Source organism: Poecilia reticulata, linkage group LG4, assembly GCF_000633615.1.
Source record: "Poecilia reticulata strain Guanapo linkage group LG4, Guppy_female_1.0+MT, whole genome shotgun sequence".
NCBI lineage: Eukaryota > Metazoa > Chordata > Actinopteri > Cyprinodontiformes > Poeciliidae > Poecilia > Poecilia reticulata.
Genome location: NC_024334.1, coordinates 3,434,634 through 3,453,051, shown reverse-complemented (window position 1 = coordinate 3,453,051; position 18,418 = coordinate 3,434,634). Strand labels below are relative to the sequence as shown.

The following is an 18,418-nucleotide window of genomic DNA, read 5'->3' as shown; positions in this document are numbered from 1 at the left end:
AACGTAACAAAAATATAATAAAGTCTTTAACAGAAGGTTTGCTTCCAGAACAGAGGTTCTAAAGAACTGAACCTTAAAGGAGCTGAAGATGTTAGCGCTCCAGTCGGGGCAAAGCTCACTCATTATATATGGTGGGGCCCCCTGAGGTGGCTGTGTTGTCATTTCAGCCATTGACCAAGAGTATTATGTGCTTCAACTATTAAATCTGTGATTAGTCCGGAGTAACATGGGTACAGTTAAACCCTCAAATGACAACTATTTTCTTCAACTAGTCACTTATCTGCCGGAGGTTGACGCTTGTATTCTTGTAGCTTTTCTTTAATCCGCCGTCGAGAGTCCTCTCGCTCCTGGGTTTGTGCGTCGCTCGATGTTTCCGCCTCCCGGTACCCAGCCGCCTGCCAAGAAGAAAGTTGTTGTAGCTCCTGCTGGATCGGGTTGACCGGGGGATTAATGACCGTGACCGGGAATCCTCGTGATGCCATGTCTGATGTAGCCTCCGCTGCAGTCCGGTACATGCGGGTCTCCTCACTGTAGAACACACGTAGCCTTGCTGGGTAGGGGGTTTGAAACTTGATTTTTTTCTCCTTCAGTATCTTCTTTACTTGATTGTACTCTGTACGTTTCTTGAGAATAGCTGGTGGATAGTCATGGTCAACGTAGAAGCGCTYGTCGTTGTACTGTAATTGTTTTTTCTGCCAGGCTTTGCGAATAACTTCCTCCTTTGTTTTGTAACTGGCAAACTTTGCAATGATCGAGCGAGGCTTTGATTGCGCATTGGTGTTTATGGGGGCCAGCGCTCTGTGAACTCTTTCAATTTTGAGCTCAGCATCTTGTGGGAGATCCAAACAGACTCGAAGCAGTTTTTCTACGAAGCCCTCGATGTTGTTACCTTCAGCCTTTTCGGGAATACCATAAATCCTTATGTTATCACGACGTGCGCGGCCCTCCTGATCAATGAGCTTAGCTTCCATGTCGTCCTGGCGCTGAAGAAGTCGTTTAATTAGGGATGACGCCGCCTGCATGGCTGTTTCCATTTCTTCGATTCGACCCTCTGCTTCATCTAACCTAACGTTCGTTCGGCGCTGTTCTTGTTGGATCTCCAGAAGTTGCTGCTTGTTGTCTCGTCTGAAATCTCTAAGTTCTGCGAGTATGCTATTCAAGCTAGCCTCCTCCATTTCCCCGTCCTCGGCCTCGTTGACCGGCGAGCGGCTACGGTTGATTCGTTGTTCTTCCTCATTAATTATCGCTGCACCAGTCGTTTTCCTCCGTCTTGAGACAACCCTAGCCTCCATCTTCGGTAAAATCTCACTCGAAGTTAAATATAAATTTGTTTTTGGGTTGTTTTTGTAAAACCGTTGATTAGCACTGAAGTTAAGCTGCCGTCTTGGTCATGACCCGGAAGCGGAACCCTATCTCAACAGTTTTCATTAAATATTTAACAAAGTTGCACTTTGGTTCCACAATGACTACAAAAATCTTATAAACATAAAAAAACAAAAAGTATTTTAAAATAACAGACGTGTAGAATAAGTTAGTTATGTTAGACCTTAAAGCAAATCAAAACATTAGCTTGGCTAATGCTAAACGGTATTTAGTAGAAGCTAATGCTATAATGCTAGTTAAAAACCCATTCTGAAACCAAGAGTCGATTACAAATTGAGTTCATTCTTCAATAAGGAAACCCTGTTTAAGTTTGGTTTTACAGTAATTTAGTTTTTTTAATTTTAGTATTTGCTTGCTCTATTAAGTTTAAAAAAATAAATAAGCAAAAGGAAATGGAAATGTTGAACTTTAAAATAAGAGCATGGATGTAAACAAACCACCTGCAGGCTTCGTATCATTCGATAAAAAACTTCACAAATGTCAAATTTATTCAACTAAGTTTCCAAAACGGCCAAGTAAATTTGCTCTTCAATTTATCCAGAAAAAAAAATGATGGGGAGCCAAGTATGCTAAACATTTTCAAAGTTGGCAAAAAAGCCAAAAGAAAATTCCCTCAGATGCTACCGCATTAGCTCATCTCATATTTGAATCCATATCTATAATCTTGACCTTGAGCAAATGAGAAAAATCACAAACCATAAGTGAGCTTTAGCACAGTCAGCCAGCGCAAGTACAGACTTGGTGGTAGCATTAGCTACTGCTAGCATTAGCTAATGGCACAGGCCGCGTTAGCTTCAGCAGCGCCCGCCTCACCTGAGCTTTGATGATGCCTCGTTCAGCCCTCTTCTGTCGCCTGACGAGGAGGAACCTTCGGGTCGCCTCCTGGATGACGGCGGCGGCTTTGTGGCGGCGCGCTAACCAACGCCTGACCGCTCTCTGGACCGTCACCACCTTCCTCCTGTCCTCCAGATATCGTCTCCTCTGCAGCCTCGCTCTAACCCAACGCTGAGAAAAGCACAGAGAACCGTTCATAGTCAGGTGCTACGCTCCTAAAACCAACAGTACATCACTGGTTCTGGTTTGCAGGTGTACCTGTATGGTAACGACCGACTGGATCTGTCTTTTTGCTGATTCCAAAGCCCAGTGTGCTCTCAGGGCTCGTTGGATCTTTATGGCGCTGAGGTGATGGAAAACCGCAGCCGTAAAACGGAGTCTCTGCTCTGCCTGGGCTGCCAACAGGGCCTGAAACCAGCCAGCACGAATTCAAAGTAAAAATCACAGGATCTGGTTAGATTCCTCCCAGATAATAAAATCTAGACCCAACTTGGTTCATGGTTACCTGTCGTTTTTCCTTCCAGGCTCGGCAGCATCTCTGAAGAGTGATGACAGCGTTCCTCATCAGCGAGTATCTGTTCTTCATCGCTTCGGTTTCTTTAGTGGCTCGATATTTCCTCTGAATCGTGAGAGCGGATGATTTCAGTTTCAGGTACCGTTGCCGTTCACGGTGGACCCTGAAAGCGCTCTGGATGACGCTTGCAGCCTCTCGCCTCTTTCTGATCATTTGTCTGGACTTCATTCCTCGATACGCAGCCTGAAGAACGACGACGGCTCTTCTAACTTCTTGGTAACGCTTTTCCTGAAGCTCTTTACATTTCTGTGCTCTAAACCTCTGCTGTATGACAGTCACTGCCCAGCATCGTCTCTTATAGTCCGTTTGCTGTTTGTGTCTCCTGAAGTTAGACTGAATGACGGTAGCGGCTTTGTGCATCTTCGCCACTTGGCTCCTGACATGATGGCCTCTAAACGCCGCCTGCAGGACGACAGCAGAGCGTTTCATATTCAGGAATTGCTCTCTGTCTCGCCGTTGGAGAAGAAGACCCCGATAGTGTCTCTGGATGATGATGGCCGCCAGACGCAGAGCCTGGAACTTGACTCTCTCTCTGTGCTTTCTGAATGCAGACTGGATCACAGTTGCAGACTTTTGCCAATGAGCAACTTTGTATCTGACTTGAAGTCCTCTGAACGCTGCCTGCAGACCAATGGCCGCTCTTCTTATTTGTTCATACTGTCGTCTTTGTTGCCTTGCTGCCACTATGGCTCGGTATCGGCGCTGAACCAAGATGACAGAGGTCTTGAAGGCCAGGTACTCCTGGCGTTCACTCTTGGTACGGTAAGCTCTCTGGATTACCCTTGCAGCCTGATGCATCTGCCTTAAATTCTGTCTGGACTTCATTCCTCGATACGCAGCCTGAAGAACGATGATGGCTCTTCTGACATCTTGGTATTGCTTTGCTTGAATCGCCTTAAGTTTCTGGGATCTAAACCTCTGCTGTATGACAGTCACTGCCCAGCGTTGTCTCTTAAAGGCTGTTTGCTGTTCGAGTCTCCTGAAATTTGCTTGAATGATGGTAGCGGCTTTGTGCATTTTTGCAATTTGAGTCCGTGCACGATAGCCTCTGAACGCCGCCTGCAGGACGACAGCAGAACGTCTAACATTCAGGAAATGTTCTCCATCTCGTCGTTGGAGAAGTAGAGCTCTATAGCGTCTCTGGATGATGATGGCCGCCAGATGCAGAGCCTGGAACTTGACTCTCTCTCTGTGCTTTCTAAATGCAGACTGGATCACAGTTGCAGACTTTTGCCAATGAGCAACTTTGTATCTTACTTGAAATCCTCTGAACGCTGCCTGCAGACCAATCGTCGCCCTTCTGATTTGTTCATATTGTTGTCTTTGTCTTTTGGCTGCAACAGCAGCTCGATATCTGCGTTGAACCAAGACAACAGAGGTCTTGAAGGCCAGATATTCCCGGCATTCACAGTGGGCCCGGTAAACTCTCTGGATCAAACCGGCAGCCTGATGCCAACGAGCGACTTCCTTTCTGACATAAAGTCCCCTGTATGCAGACTGAAGACTTATTGCTGCCCTTCTTAGCTGTTCATATTGTCTTCTTTGCTCTTTGGCTGCAACAGCAGCTCGATATCTGCGCTGAACATTCACAACAGACTTCTTTAGGGTCACAAACTGCTTGCGTTCACGGTGGGCTCTGTAAACTCTCTGAATCACCCTTGCAGCCTCCTGTCTTTGCCTCAATATTTGTCTAGATTTCATTCCTCGATACGCAGCCTGTAGAAAGATGGCGGCTCTTCTGACCCGTTGGAAATGTTTTGCATCCAGTTGTTTCTGCCTATAGGCCCTGAATCTCCTCTGCAGAATGCAGGCCGCCCTGCGTTGCCGCTCCAAGGCCAACTGCTGTTGGTGTCGTCTGTAGTTTGATTGGATGATGGTAGCTGCTTTGTGCATCTTTGCCATCCGAGTCCGGACAAGGAGTCCTCTGAAAGCAGTTTGAAGAGTGATAATGGCTCGTTTTGTTTTAAGGAAGCTTTCACTGTCTTTCCTTTGGAGAAGAAGAGCTCGGTAGCGCCTCTGGATGATGATGGCGGACAGCCGCATCGCCTGAAACTTGACTTGTTCTCTGTGCTTCCTGAATGCAGACTGGATCCGAGTCGCAGCCAGATTCAGACCAGCAACTTCCTTCCTCACTTTATGTCCTCTGAATGCAGCCTGGAGACAAACTGCAGATCGCCTCATTCTCAGGTAACTTTCTCTGTCTCTCCTTTGGACAAGAAGAGCTCGGTAGCGCCTCTGGATGATGATAGCAGACAGCCGCATCGCCTGAAATTTGACTTGTTCTTTGTGCTTTCTGAATGCAGACTGGATCACAGTTGCAGCCCGATTCAAATGAGCAACTTCCTTCCTTGCCTTGCGTCCCCTGTACGCTGCCTGGAGACGGACTGCAGCAGCACGCGTGCGTTGGTATATTTGCATTTGCGTCTTAGCTGCCACTGTGGCTCGATATCTTCTCTGGACCATCAGGACTGACGATTTTAGTGTAAGGTAGGCGCTCCGTTCCTGGTACGCCCTGTAAGCCCGTTGAATAACCAAGGCGGACTGATGCCACTGACTGATGAGTCGTCTACATTTCCTGCCGCGGTACGCCGCCTGCAGAGAAACTGCTGCCCTTTTAAGCTCCTGGTAACATTTCACCTGAAGCACAGTCTCCTTGTGGGCCCTAAACCTCTGCTGCAGGATGCACGCTGCCCAACGCTGTCGCCTGAAGGTGATCATCTGTTTATGGCCTCTGAAGTTAGCCTGAATGATGGTTGCAGCTCTGTGCATCTCTGCAATCTTTCTTCTCACATGAGCTCCTCTGAATGCCGCCTGGAGGACCACGGCAGACCGCTTCATTTGTAGGAAGTTCTTCTGGAGATGAAGAGCCCGGTAGCGCCTCTGGATGATGATGGCAGACACCCGTATTGCCTGAAACCTGACTCTTACTCTGTGCTTCCTAAATGCAGCCTGGATCATCACTGCAGCCTGGTGCCGGCGAGCAACCTCTTCTCTGACTCGTTTACCTTTGAAAGCTGCTTGAAGGAGGATTGCTGCCCTCTGGATGCGCTCGTATTGCCTTCTTTGCTCCTTAGCTGCAACATTAGCCCGATATCTGCGCTGGACTTTAACAACGTGATCTTTTAGGGAAAGGTAGTGCTGACGTTCCCGGTAGGTCCTGAAAGCTCTCTGGATGACTCCGGCAGATTCATGTCTTCGTTTTAGGGTTTGCCGCGTTTTCATCCCACGGAAAGCGGCTTGCAAAACAACGGCAGCGCGTTTCTTAGCCCTCATTAGCTGAACAGCTCTGTAGCGTTCCTGCAACACTCTACAAGCCCAGAGGAGCTTTTTGTAGCGGCTTCTCTGCTGGTACTTCCTGATGTGAGACTGAATGATGATGGCTGCTTTATGCTTCACCTGCAGCTGCTTCCTGACTGCGTACCCTCTGTAGGCGGCCTGTATGCAAACCGCTGCCTTGCGCTTCGATTGGTACTCCAGGTGGAGTCTTCTCGCCAGAGTGGCTGCTCTGTATCTCTGCTGACACGCCAAAACAGCTGCCTTGATTGCCAAGAACCGCTTCCTGGCTCTGCTTGTCAGAAATCTCCTCTGGATGATTTCTGCTGCCTGATGCAACTCCACCATCATCTTCCTGGCTCTGTGTCCGCGGAACGCCGCTTGGATGACCACAGCCGCTTGTCTTGTTGCTCGGTACCTCCTCATCTGCTCATCCCGGAGTATTTTGGCTCTGTAGTGATCCTGTATAATAATGGCTGCACACTTTGTTGCCAGGTAAGCCATTCGATCTCTGTGCATCCTGAACTGAGCTTGGATTGCTGCAGCAGCTTTGTGTCTCTTCTTCAAGTCTTTCCTCGCTGCGAACCCCCTGAAGGCAGCTTGTATCTTCACGCTGGCCTGCTTCATGTTTCTGAACTCGCTTTGCTGCGCTCTGCAGAGGAGAAGGGCTCGGTATCTGCTCTGGATGAGGATCGCTGCACTTTGAAGGAGAACATATTGTTTCTTGCATAAGAACATCCTCACCGCAGACTGAATGATTGTTGCAGCCCGGTGCTTCTCCCTCAGCTCTGTCCTGACTCTCAAGCCTCTGAATGCAGCTTGGAGCATGATGCACGCCATTTTCTTCTCAAGATATTCTTTCCTGATCTTGTTCCCCAGCAAAAACGCCTTGCAGCGAAGCTGTATGACCACAGCTGCTGATCTCAGGGATCTGAAGTCCGTTTGGGCTTTATGCCGACGATAGTGAGCTTGTATCAGAGTTGCACAGTGATGCAGCGTTTTTATCCGGCTCCTCTCTGCTCTGCCTCTCCATGTAGCTTGGATAATGAGCGCAGCGCTCCGAAGAGCTTCATATTCCTTCTTCATCTTTTGAGTTAAAACCGTCGCTCTGTATTTCCGTTGAATCACAACTGCAGCTTTTCTCAACAGGCGGTACTTCTTCTGGGCAGCGTGTTTTCTAAATGCAGCTTGGATCACCGCCGCTGCCCTGTGCTGCTTCTTCAGCGACTCTCTCGCCATTTTTCCGCGGTAAACTGCCTGAATCAAAACAGCTACACGTCTCATCCTTACGAACCTCGCTCTGTCAAAGTCTCTTTTCAAAGAGGCCTGAAATCTTTGCTGGATCGTCACTGCGGCGCATCTCCTCTCCACAAACTTCTTTCTGGCAGCGTGTCCTCTGAAGGCCGCCTGGATGACGGTGGCGGAGCGGTTCTGCAGCTTTAACATCGTGAATTTCCTAAAAGCAGCTTGGATAATTCTGGCCGCATGGTTTTCCTTCAGAGTTCTCCGATGTTTCCATGTCCTGAACGTTCTCTGGAGGCTCAGCGCCGCTTTCCGAACGAGGAGGTATCGCTCCCGGTCTCTTTTGGAGGCGGCCTGAGCTCGGACGCGACTCTGAAGGACGGCGGCCGCCCAGCAGGTTTTTGCATAAGCGTTGGCGGCCATCTTCATTCGCCACTGAGCTTGAACTATAATGGTGTAATACTGGAGGCGCTGATAAGCCCTCAGGGCGGAAAACTTCCTCCAGTGAGCCTGAAGAGATGAACAGAAACAGTTCCTGAATCAATCATGTTACACGAAGCTCCAGCTTAAATGAATTATAAACTAAAGTACTTAAAACTGCAGCATGTTTATGGATTTGTTAAAATCATGTGACAACATAAGAGATGATTTGTGAAAAAGGAAATCATGAAGCTCCGCCTTCTCCCGGTATAAACTGCAGTAATACACAGAAAACCAATCGGAGCCAAGGGGAGGGTCTTAGCGCTGCCAATCAACTTGTGCTCACCAAGGTTACAACAGTTAACTAAAACCAACAACAAAAACATTAAATGGAATCTTCTGTTGAATATTTTTATAGATCATCTGAATCATATTATATAACATGATGACAGTTTTCACAAATATGGAAAAAACCTTTTTTTAAATAAATTCACATACTACAGCTTTAACTGCCCAAACACAAACTAAAGCAGGTAAGAAACTGGAGAATCACCTGGATGACAGTCGCTGCTTCATGCTGCAGAGCCCGAAGCCGAGCCTCTTTCTGGATCCTCAGCCGGTTCCGAGCTAAATAACGTCTCCAGACCGACTGGATCACGGCGGCGGCGCGATTCTGCCTCTCAGCTCGACTCCTCAGGAGGAAACGTCGCACCGCCGCCTGGATTTTAATGGCCGCCTTGTTTCGCTCCTGAATAAAAACAAAAAAAAAACCTTTAGGGTGATTTTTGTGTTTTATGTTGGCTTATTTGGAAACAAGTTAATGACTGATTTGATTTGCAGCATAAACTTTTCTGTGGAGTTACATTGCTGTCCAAATTCATCACATTTTATTAAACTGAAACTCAAAATGCCCAAAAGCATAAAAAAGAAAATAGGATATTTTAAGTTGATGAGTTAATTACCAATATCCAGAGTTTTAAAACTGATTTAATAAAGAAAATATATTTTAAACTTTTTTCTGAACGTTACCATCACAAACAAAAATCAGCCCCAAAAGGGAAACTCTACTTTTACTGTGATCCTGGGAAAAACGGAGGCATTGCCTAAAGATGACTCAATAGGAAAAAATAATATGTAAACACGTTAGAATACAAGAAGAAAGTTATTAAAATAAGAATAAAATTGGAATACGAATAATTGTAAAAAAGAAAAACAAAAAAAATTAAAGTCAAAATGCCAGAAAGTCATGAAAACACAGAAAAGTTGAAAAAAACAAACAAAAAACCCCCATAAAAGTTGTATTTATGACAGACATTTAAATGTGAGAATAAAGTCGCAAAAATACAAGTTGCAGCTTTTTCACTTTAATTCCTAAAGGTAGATATGGCTGGAAACATGTTGAAACATCCCATAGTTTAAAAGCACTGAGAAACTGAAAATAAATAATGAGAAGAAGAAGGAGGAACCTGGAAGAGCAGAAGGTCTTTCCTCAGTTTGTGTTTCCTCCATGCGGCCTGTATGAGCCGAGCCGCTCGGGTTTCGATCCGCAGGTCCAGCAGGCGGGCGCAAAGAAACGACACGTATGACATCACAACCTGCAGGGAAACCATGGCAACGGAGAAGTGGCTTAATTGGTGCCATCGCCTGAACAAATGAATCCCCAGGTTATAAAAAGTAGGAAATGTTTTGTAATGAAAACAGTTTATTGGAGCTGCTCCAAAATCCTCCATTATTTATTTATTTAATTTGCCTTCTAATCTTTATATTTACTATATTTGTCTTTTCCACAAATCCCTAAATAAAATTTGACCCCATTAAATTTATGAATAAATGTAAAATAATATATTTGACAATTTAGAAAAAAAGAACAAAAAGCGAGTACCAGCTAGAAACAGCCAATCAGAGCCAGGAGGAGGGTCTTAATGCTGTCAATCATCCTCTGCTGTGCTGCAACTAGCACAGGATGCTGCAAATGCTAATGCTAGTTAGCATAGTCACTGATGACTGTGAATAAACAGTTATGGTAAATGTAAGTTGTTTCTCCACCATTAGCAACTTTAACAGCGAGTATATGAGGATGATTGACAGTGCTAAGCCCCGCCTCCTGCCTCTGACTGGTTGTTTTTATTGTATTTCTTTAGCTCAGGGAGGAGATGATGGACCTTTTCACAGATTATCCGTCTGAATGATGTGGTTTAACAAATAATTCATACATAGACTTAAAATATAAATCACTGTTGAGAAATTCTTAAGAGTTCATTTGGATAATTAAATTAAATAAATAAGTAACTTGGTCATTTCTCCAGACATTTCCAGCCCATTGAGGCCTGTAGGAACCAGACCAAGGTTCTGGTTCTGGCCTGACCTTCTCGTTGGGGATGGTGTTGGACATGTCGGCCGGGTTGATCATGGCCGGCACGCCGCCCAGCGACGCCACCGCCGCGTTCACCAGTCTGAAGTTCTTCTTCTCGTTTTCCAGCAGCTCCTTGAAGCCCGGAGACGGAGAACCTTCACCTGCTGACAGAAAACCAAACCAGGTTACAGACATGCAGTGCAGACGGCCAACTTCACCGCAAAACATTAAACCTGAAAGAGTTTCTCACTGCAAATATAATCATTCAAATAAGAGTCAGTGGAACCAGAACTTTTTAAATCGATATTAAGGAATTATTTACCTAAAACGAGCTTCTATATCTTGCTGAAACGTTGCTTGTAAATTAGTTTTGCTTTATTTAAAGTGAACCAACATGTTTGCACTAGAATCCAGATCGGTGGTTTCCAGAATTTTTGCCAAAATCAAAACATTTGAGGGACCAAAAAACATTTTTTCATAAAATAAAATTGAACAAGTTAAACGCTAAATATTTAACTGAAACAATTTCTTTTTTGTTGTGCATCATGTTTTTGTTTTTATGTCTATTTGGACCATTAGTCTGTGAAATAAATGAAGAAAAACTGATTTTATTGTAGATAAGTGGTTAATAAAATTATAACTATCTCACAAATGTTTATTATAAATGTTACACAACATTTATTATAAATGTTGCACCAGTTCCAATATGTTGCTGTTGATTCATTTCCTTTTTTGGGCTGGAAAACTTTTTTTAGTCTTAGTTCAGCAACAATATTGGGGTAATTTGTTTTATTAATTCAATTAAAGTTTGTATTTCTATTAAGATTGATGTAGAAACTTAATAAAGGAGCAGTATGGTTTTTGTTTTAGCTAACATTTTCAATGTTTTGCTCCCCTCCATAATAATCAGGCACAAATCATCACAAATCATCCGGCTGCACTTTGGACTCCCTGATTAGACCAAAATACTTGGTAATAATTTGTGTTTTTGCTGCGTTTCTGCTCAGATCAGATCTTTACCATCCATTTCCGCTGGCGGCGAGTCGAAGGAGCCGTCGGAGTCGCTAGCGGAGCAGTTTAGCTCCAGGCGCCCCCTGGTGGCGCACTCCAGGGTCTGCGTGGTTCTCTGGCTGACGGAGGCTTGGGGAAGGAGAGCGGGGTGGTAGTGGTGCAGCAGGAAGCAGAGGACGCGGCCGTCAGAGAACGACACGGTGAAGTTCTCCACCTGCACACAGGAACACAGGTTAGCGCGCCGCTCGGTTTTACTAGACAAGAATCACAAATAAGTATGAGACTTATTTGTGAACGGTCGTTTATAGGAAAGCCACAGTTACTTTGCGTCTCTCCAATTGTCATTTCTTTCCTCTAGAAATGTTTCACGTTATCGTTTTCATCCGGTAAGTTGGTGCATGCGCACAACGTTGGAGGACAAAAAGACGATTCTCTGCCTCCGTAGCTGCGCTGCCGCGGTCTAACGACTGTTAACTAAACCTGGAGACGTAGGTATTGTCGATTCAGTCCAGGCACCAGAGCAAAGGGGAAAATAACGCAGAAAAACTGTAGAAGGACTCAGAACCTTCCTTTTTCTCGCTCTGCGCGTCGGCTACCCACTGGCCCGTTGCTATAGCAACCGACTGACAACAGCTCCACTAGTGGATTCAACACTGAAAAAAAAAAAAACACTGAAGTATTCCCCACATATGGAACAGAGCATTCAGTCCGTTACAGTTTTATGTTTTCAGGTTGTTTGATTATTGATAAGTGATCGCTGTGGTGCATTAGCTACCGCAGCTATTAGCTAAGCTAACACTCAGGCGTACATTTTAAGATGGAGCTCGTTATACGTTGACAGCTCATCAGCTGAGTCCAACGGTAGTCTTGGTTGCTAGCAGGTCTTTGCCTTCCCTCGCATACTTGACGTCGCGCGTCTACAAAGAGCAGCATTTTCACCTTTATGTGGTAGAAGTCGCACACGGCGCAGACCCAGTCCATCAGCAGCGAAATCTTGGCGCTCGTGTGTTCGTGCGGCGGCCTGGTCTTCGCCGGGCTCGGCTGAGCGGCCCGGTCGGCCCGGACCAGGGCCAGCCTGCGTTTGGTCCTCAGAGTTCGCTTCAGGAAGTCGACCTCCTCCCTGAGCTGAGCCTCATCCAGGATCACCTCCACCTTCAACCAGCAGGCGCCACCGTTAAACCTTCATGAAAACGACCGTTTTTTTTAAACCTGGTTACCGGCGTCCAACAGCAGAACCTCACCTGAAAGGCAAAGATGATTTTCCACAGGAGGCTCAGCGTTTTCTCTCTGTGGCCGTCAACAACGTCCCTGGAGTCGATGACGGATCCTAACAACAAAAATATTAACAGGGTTCATACACTTTACCCACAGACGATTTTCAAGGGAAGTTTTTAAACTTTTCCAGCATCAAACTTTGGAGAAAAGAATAGAAATTAACTAAAAAAACATATTTAATTCACTATTATACATTGTCATTTATTACCGTTATCAGTAATGTCTGTTGGTAGCATTTTCTACAGCTAAATAGACAAAATTTTTTACTAAATTTCATGTTTTTAAACATCTCCAGGGGGAAAAAATGTGTTTGGCTTTTGATTAGTTGTATAAAAATATCTGGTTTCGACTGTAGATTTAGACTTTAAATCAAATAATAATAATATTACAATATTGCACTTTATTAGAAAACTGTGCAGTCTGAATATCAAACACTTTCAAGGACTTCACACAGAAATCAAGCACTTTCCAAACCTTGAAAACACCTGATTGATGTTCAAGCATTTTCAAAGATTTCAAACCCTGAAATAAAACCGACATCCTGGACAGAGCTTGGTGTGTCAGTGCTGCAGCCGTKGGTTACCGCTTTCATCCTTGAGGTCGATGCCTCTGCCTCTCAGCAGCTGCAGCGCCACGTCAACGTTGTGAACTTTCTGCAGCCGGCTGATGGCCGGCAGACGCAGCTTCGCCGAGAGGCTCCAGTCCTGAACGAGAAGCTCCATCACACGACTGGACGAGAAACAGAGAATTTTATAACATTACAAGATGCTCAATATTTCTATTTTTTTATTTTTACTTTTGATGTAGGATAAAATTTCAGAAAGAGAAAAATGATAAATCATGCAAATTAAAATTATTGAGSTTGTTTCAATTTGTGATACGATTAACTGATTTAGAAATTGCAGCTTGTTCTTCGTCAGAGTTTACATAAATTCAAAGCCCAAATAAATAGAGGCAGTTAAACACACTTGTGAAACAAGATGGCCACCCTGAGCGTGTTGCCAGTACTTTGAGAAATAAGAAGTTCATCGATGAAAAATTTAAAAAAAGAAAATAATATTTTAAAAACAGATTTTCCCAAAAAAAAAAATTACATCTCCAAAAAAAAAAAAAACTTAAATTAACAGATGAAATCAGTTTATGCCCCAACTCTACATGAGAGTAGGGCTGGACAATAAATCAATAACAATATGTGATCAATAAGAGTAGATAATGCTTCTGATTGAATATTTAATGTGTATTTAATTAACTCTGAGTTATAGAGAAAAAGGAAAACACCAACTGCTCCACCTCTCACAGCAAGCTAAGCTAAGCTAAGGGAATCAACTGGCTCGCTCATTCTTTGGTTGCCTAGCAACAGCCTGCCGGTTAAGAAGCCGTTTCAAGTTCCCCCAACTCTGGTTGCCTAGCAACAACCTGCCCAGTAACTTCCCCGGTGCAGTTTCGAGTTTCCCCACCGTGCCTCATGACAGCTTAAAAATAAAAAAATAACATCGTGGAGAGAAAACTGGATTAAACAGGAAAGGTCAMGGCAGCAGTTTGGCAATACTTCAGATATTTAAAACAAAATACTAATCAATACTTATCCATAYATCTCCTAATATGAAACAASCGTTTTATTAGCCATCTGCCCATCCCTACATGAGCGAATCCAATGACCAAACCAAGCGCTTTGACCAAAAACGAAAACATAGAAATTTTAAGAAGTCCCGCTCACACTAAGCGAATGCCGCATTTCAAATCGACGGCCAGGTTTTTCACAGCGAAGTTGAACTCGTCGAGCGGCGTCTGGACGTGGGAGACGGGCAGGCCCAGGTAGGCGAGGTGGCGCGGCAGGATGCCCTCTCCGCTCAGGAAGTCTCTGGAAAAGGCCAGCAGCAGGTCCTTACTCGCCTACCAGACACAAAACGCACACAGAGCGAAGATTTCAATCAGAAAACCCTGTAAAATAATGAGAGGAACCACTAAAGAGTGAAATATGGACAGGAATGTTGGGAAATCCAGTGTAAAATGTCACGATGTGGTCTTGGAGATTTAATTTTTGGGAAAATCTGGATATTTTTCCCACCAATGCATTCCTTAGGCTTTCATCGTTCAGACTGATGTTGAGCGATGAAGATGGCCGCCTTTGGGTGGCCAAGGCGGCCATCTTGTTTTACAGCTATAGTGATTTTCATGTCGACTCAAAGGGAAATATGAATGAAATAAAAGCAAGTTTTTCCAGTTTGGGACATTCTGTGAGCTCTATTTTTAAGGAAACAATTAGGGGAAAAAAAAAAAAAAAAAAACACTTAAAATGGGAAATAATTTTTTTTTTTTTTAATTTTATATATTGAGTATGTTAACACAACATGGGCACCTGCATTAGGACTGTTTTGGCTTAAATCTAGCTCTTTTAGTGAGTGTGTGCTCCAGTTAACTTTGATTTAATTTATCAGACACGGACAGTGCACTTTAACTGACGTTTATGTAAATGTGCCATAATTAGACAAAAGTTTATTTTTCATCTGTTCTTGGACAATGCTCATTTTCTCCTGCTGAAAAACAAATAATTTTAAAATGACTAAACTACAAATTGTGTCAATAAATACTAAAAAACAATAAATCAGTAACTAAATTAGTTGATTATTTCCATAAATCATTCACCACAATTAATAGTTACAATTGTTTCTCTTTTTTTTTTGCAGTGAATTCTGATATTTCTGCTAAGAAATAAACTTCTCTGTTTTTTCACAGCGTTTCCATATTTTCACCTTTGTGTGACCTTTAGGTTTCATTCAGCAGCGAGCCGCGACCTTGGCTCACCTTGAACTCTGCGTCGATGCAGAACAGACACGGGTCGTGTTCGATCAGACGGGATTCTTTGGCTTTGTCCAGGAAGCAGACGAGCAGCAGCAGCTTCTTCAGCGTGAAGCGGGACAGCGCCTCCTCATGGCCTGCAGCGGAAATGATTCGCTATGTGACCCCCGGTAGTCATGGCAACCATAAAAGGTCAATAACGCAGCAAGAAATAATCAGTGAAAACGTCTGAACATGAATGGAATAAAATCTCTGCCAGGAAATAAAAATGCAAGCCCAACAGGAAGTCAAAGTTACRAGCTTTAAAGTTATAAAATTGTCTTTTTCGGGTGAATGGATCGAATGGACATGAAGTACATCAGAGCGCCTCTACGATTTTACCGTCTTTGTAGAGGTGAGGCACCCGGGCGTGTCTGAAGGCTGCAGCGATGTCCGGGTTCCAGAGGAGGCGCTGCAGGACGAACATGGCCAGACCCAAAACGTCGCTGTTGCTCTCCAGGGAGATCATCTCCCCGAAAATAGTCTGAGGACGCAAAACGTTAGCTTAAAAAAACGCCTCAAAAGAGCTAGCATGACAAATGTAAAATAACACTGATGATACAAACTAAACGCTACTACAAATGGAAAACTAGAAAAAAATTCTTAGACTAAAATAAAAAACAATTATAGATTCTGAGGAGAAAACAGATTAAGGTTTGAATGTTGATATTAAACGTCAGACTTTTCAGAAAGGCAAGTAAATAAAAGAATGCATTCTCTGAAAAAAGGTTCAAATTTGGAAGGGAAAAAAATCTGTAGAAAATAAAGCTAATAATCTTTAGAAGATCAGTCAAAATTTGTGGGGGAAAAAAAGAAGCCCATTTTTTTTCCTCTAAACATTGGCACCGATCCTCTTCCATACATATGTGTGGTGTTGGGGGCCCAACATCAGGAATCTGCTCGGGGCCCCACAAAAGTTAGTGCCGGCCCTGTTTTAGTTAATGTTTAGGTATAGAATTAAAAAATACAGTCAAAGTGTGAAAAAAACTAAAACTACTAACAATAACTAATACAAACTCAACTGAAACTAAGGAATACTTAATAACTAATAAAACTAGAACCCACTAAAAACTAATTAAGGCTGAATTTGACAAAAAGTCCCAATAAAATAAAACTGTAAAGAAAAATTATGAATACTGTACATAATGATGCATTTAATAGCTACTTTTAAATGCTTTATGAATAAATTTACAAAAATCCCAAACGATTAAAGCGAGTTACCTCCAGGCCGATGCGCAACCAGAGCGGATTGTATGACAGCAGCCAGTTCAGCACTTTCTTACGTTCACCTGATTCAAAACAAACAAACAAACAACAACAACAACATGTTTACTGCGATAAACGCTCATCAATATAAATAGATTATATATAGAATATTAACTGAACTTCAATCTAGACCCGCACAGCATTCTGGGGTATGTAGGCAGAGGACAGGCTTTAGCCGCTCAATCTCTCACAGCGAGCTAAGCTAGCTTGGTGGCATTAACTCACTGGCTCATTGTTTGGTTGCCTAGCAACAACCTGCTGGGTAACAAGCAGCTTCAAGTTCCCCCGGCTTTGGTTTCCTAGCAACAGCTTAAAGTTTCTCCTCCCTGTCTCATAACGGCGTGGAGTAAAAACTGGATAAAACAGGAAACGTCGTTCCACCGGTTTGTCCGTATACCAGATATTTAAAAACTAATCAATAGTTATTGTGATCCGTTTTCCAGTCGTCCTTCAGACTGAATGAACATTTTAAAATGGCCGTCATGGCGCCGTACCTATGTCCTTCCAGAGGTGGCGGTCTTTGCGGACCAGCAGCCGCCGGGCCTCCACCTCCAGCTCCAGCCTCTGGATGGCCTTGACCATGGCCTCCGAGGTGAACAGCTGGCAGGCGGCGCGGCGCAGGCGGTTCAGCTTCCGCTTGGCCGTGTAGGTGCTGAAGGACATCTCCTCCTTGGTGGGCGCTTTGGGAACGCCGAGGTCATCCCCGCCGCCCAGCGCGAGCGAGACGGCGCTCACTGACAATCAAAACCATGTTATTATTCATCTGTAACCTAAAACGTGGCTCGTCTGCAGCCGAGTGTCACAGCGCCGTGCTACCTTTAGCCACTTCGGTGTTGACCTTGAAGTCGTCGGGGGTCAGGACGTGGTTGAGCCACCAGGTGAATCCCCTCTCCTGCTTCTCGATCCAGCGCTCGTCGTAGAACATGTTCTTGGCTGCGAACGGCATCGGGTGTCTCGGCAAAGCTGAAAATGGCAAAAACAACACAGAAAACTAAATAAAACCCCCAAGATGAGGAGAAAACACTCAATTACATGTCTGAGGCAGATTAGAGCCACTAAAGAGAAAATGTGACATTTTTCTTCAATATTTTGACTAATCCGCTGTGAAAAACAAAAGAAACCCACTGGAATCCAGTATATTTTCCAAAGAGTAAGTTCTCCTGCATAACATGCATCTCTGTCAGGAGACAATCTGAAATCAAATCTGGATTATGAAAATAAACTCTGAATTCCTAAAGAGGAAAGATTCTCAGAAAAAGTAAAAAATATTAAAGTCAAAATTCAGAGGGAAAACCAACATTTAAAGTTCAGAGGAATAAAAATTCAATTCCATGTGAAAAAAGGCTAAATTCTGTGAAATAAAACCGTTAAAATTCTATGGAAAAAATTATAAAAATAAAGAAAAAGTCAAAATTCTGTGACAAAAAATCAAATTTTTGTGAACAAGTGTGAAAGGAGGTCAACATTATTTGACATAATTCTGTGACAAAAAATAATTTTATTTTTTACTGTGGCCCTAATCCTCTTCCGTACATACCCGTCTGTTTTGGCTTGATGAACGTTAGCTTCGACTGAGCTACAGCCGCCACTTTTGAGATCTTCACAGACTGAGAAGCGGACGCCTTCAGAGTCAAAGCACCTAAAGAAGAAGAAGAAGAAGACAAGGGAAAAACCTGAGTGAAGAAAACAAACCCAGATGATGTTAACCCATTAAGATGTGCAGGTTTATACTTCTGGTGGGGACTTTGGCACTTGAACGTTTAGCCTTGGAAGCAGCTGCAGACTTTGCCGTCCTCACAGACTGGGTCAGGTCTGGGCAGGAAAGAGACGGATCAATTACTCATTTTTATTAAAACTGTCACACAATTAAGTAAGTCAGAATGAAGTCATTATACAGGTCCTTCCCAAAAAATTAGCATATTGTGATAAAGTTAATTATTTTCCATAAT

The 18,418-nt window shown here is 43.8% G+C and overlaps 1 protein-coding gene across 2 annotated transcripts in view; it reads right to left on the bottom strand.

The window, feature by feature from the left end:
- The window catches only part of aspm (assembly factor for spindle microtubules), a 30,911-nt gene that overhangs the window by 7,101 nt on the left and 5,392 nt on the right, over positions 1-18,418 (bottom strand). Inside the window, exons 4-21 of one of the 2 annotated variants that reach the window (XM_008406312.2) lie at positions 18,201-18,281; positions 18,007-18,108; positions 17,286-17,432; positions 16,964-17,203; positions 16,425-16,492; positions 15,546-15,687; positions 15,171-15,301; positions 14,083-14,258; positions 12,949-13,094; positions 12,332-12,417; positions 12,030-12,242; positions 11,100-11,304; positions 10,092-10,240; positions 9,193-9,321; positions 8,280-8,474; positions 2,723-7,816; positions 2,476-2,625; positions 2,197-2,388 (exon numbers count right to left, since the gene is read on the bottom strand). In XM_008406312.2, the coding sequence (XP_008404534.1) occupies positions 2,197-2,388; positions 2,476-2,625; positions 2,723-7,816; positions 8,280-8,474; positions 9,193-9,321; positions 10,092-10,240; positions 11,100-11,304; positions 12,030-12,242; positions 12,332-12,417; positions 12,949-13,094; positions 14,083-14,258; positions 15,171-15,301; positions 15,546-15,687; positions 16,425-16,492; positions 16,964-17,203; positions 17,286-17,432; positions 18,007-18,108; positions 18,201-18,281 (7,646 nt within the window). Of the gene's footprint in view, positions 1-2,196; positions 2,389-2,475; positions 2,626-2,722; positions 7,817-8,279; positions 8,475-9,192; positions 9,322-10,091; positions 10,244-11,099; positions 11,305-12,029; positions 12,243-12,331; positions 12,418-12,948; positions 13,095-14,082; positions 14,259-15,170; positions 15,302-15,545; positions 15,688-16,424; positions 16,493-16,963; positions 17,204-17,285; positions 17,433-18,006; positions 18,109-18,200; positions 18,282-18,418 lie in introns of both variants that reach the window. The other variant, XM_008406310.2, reaches the window with a different exon arrangement.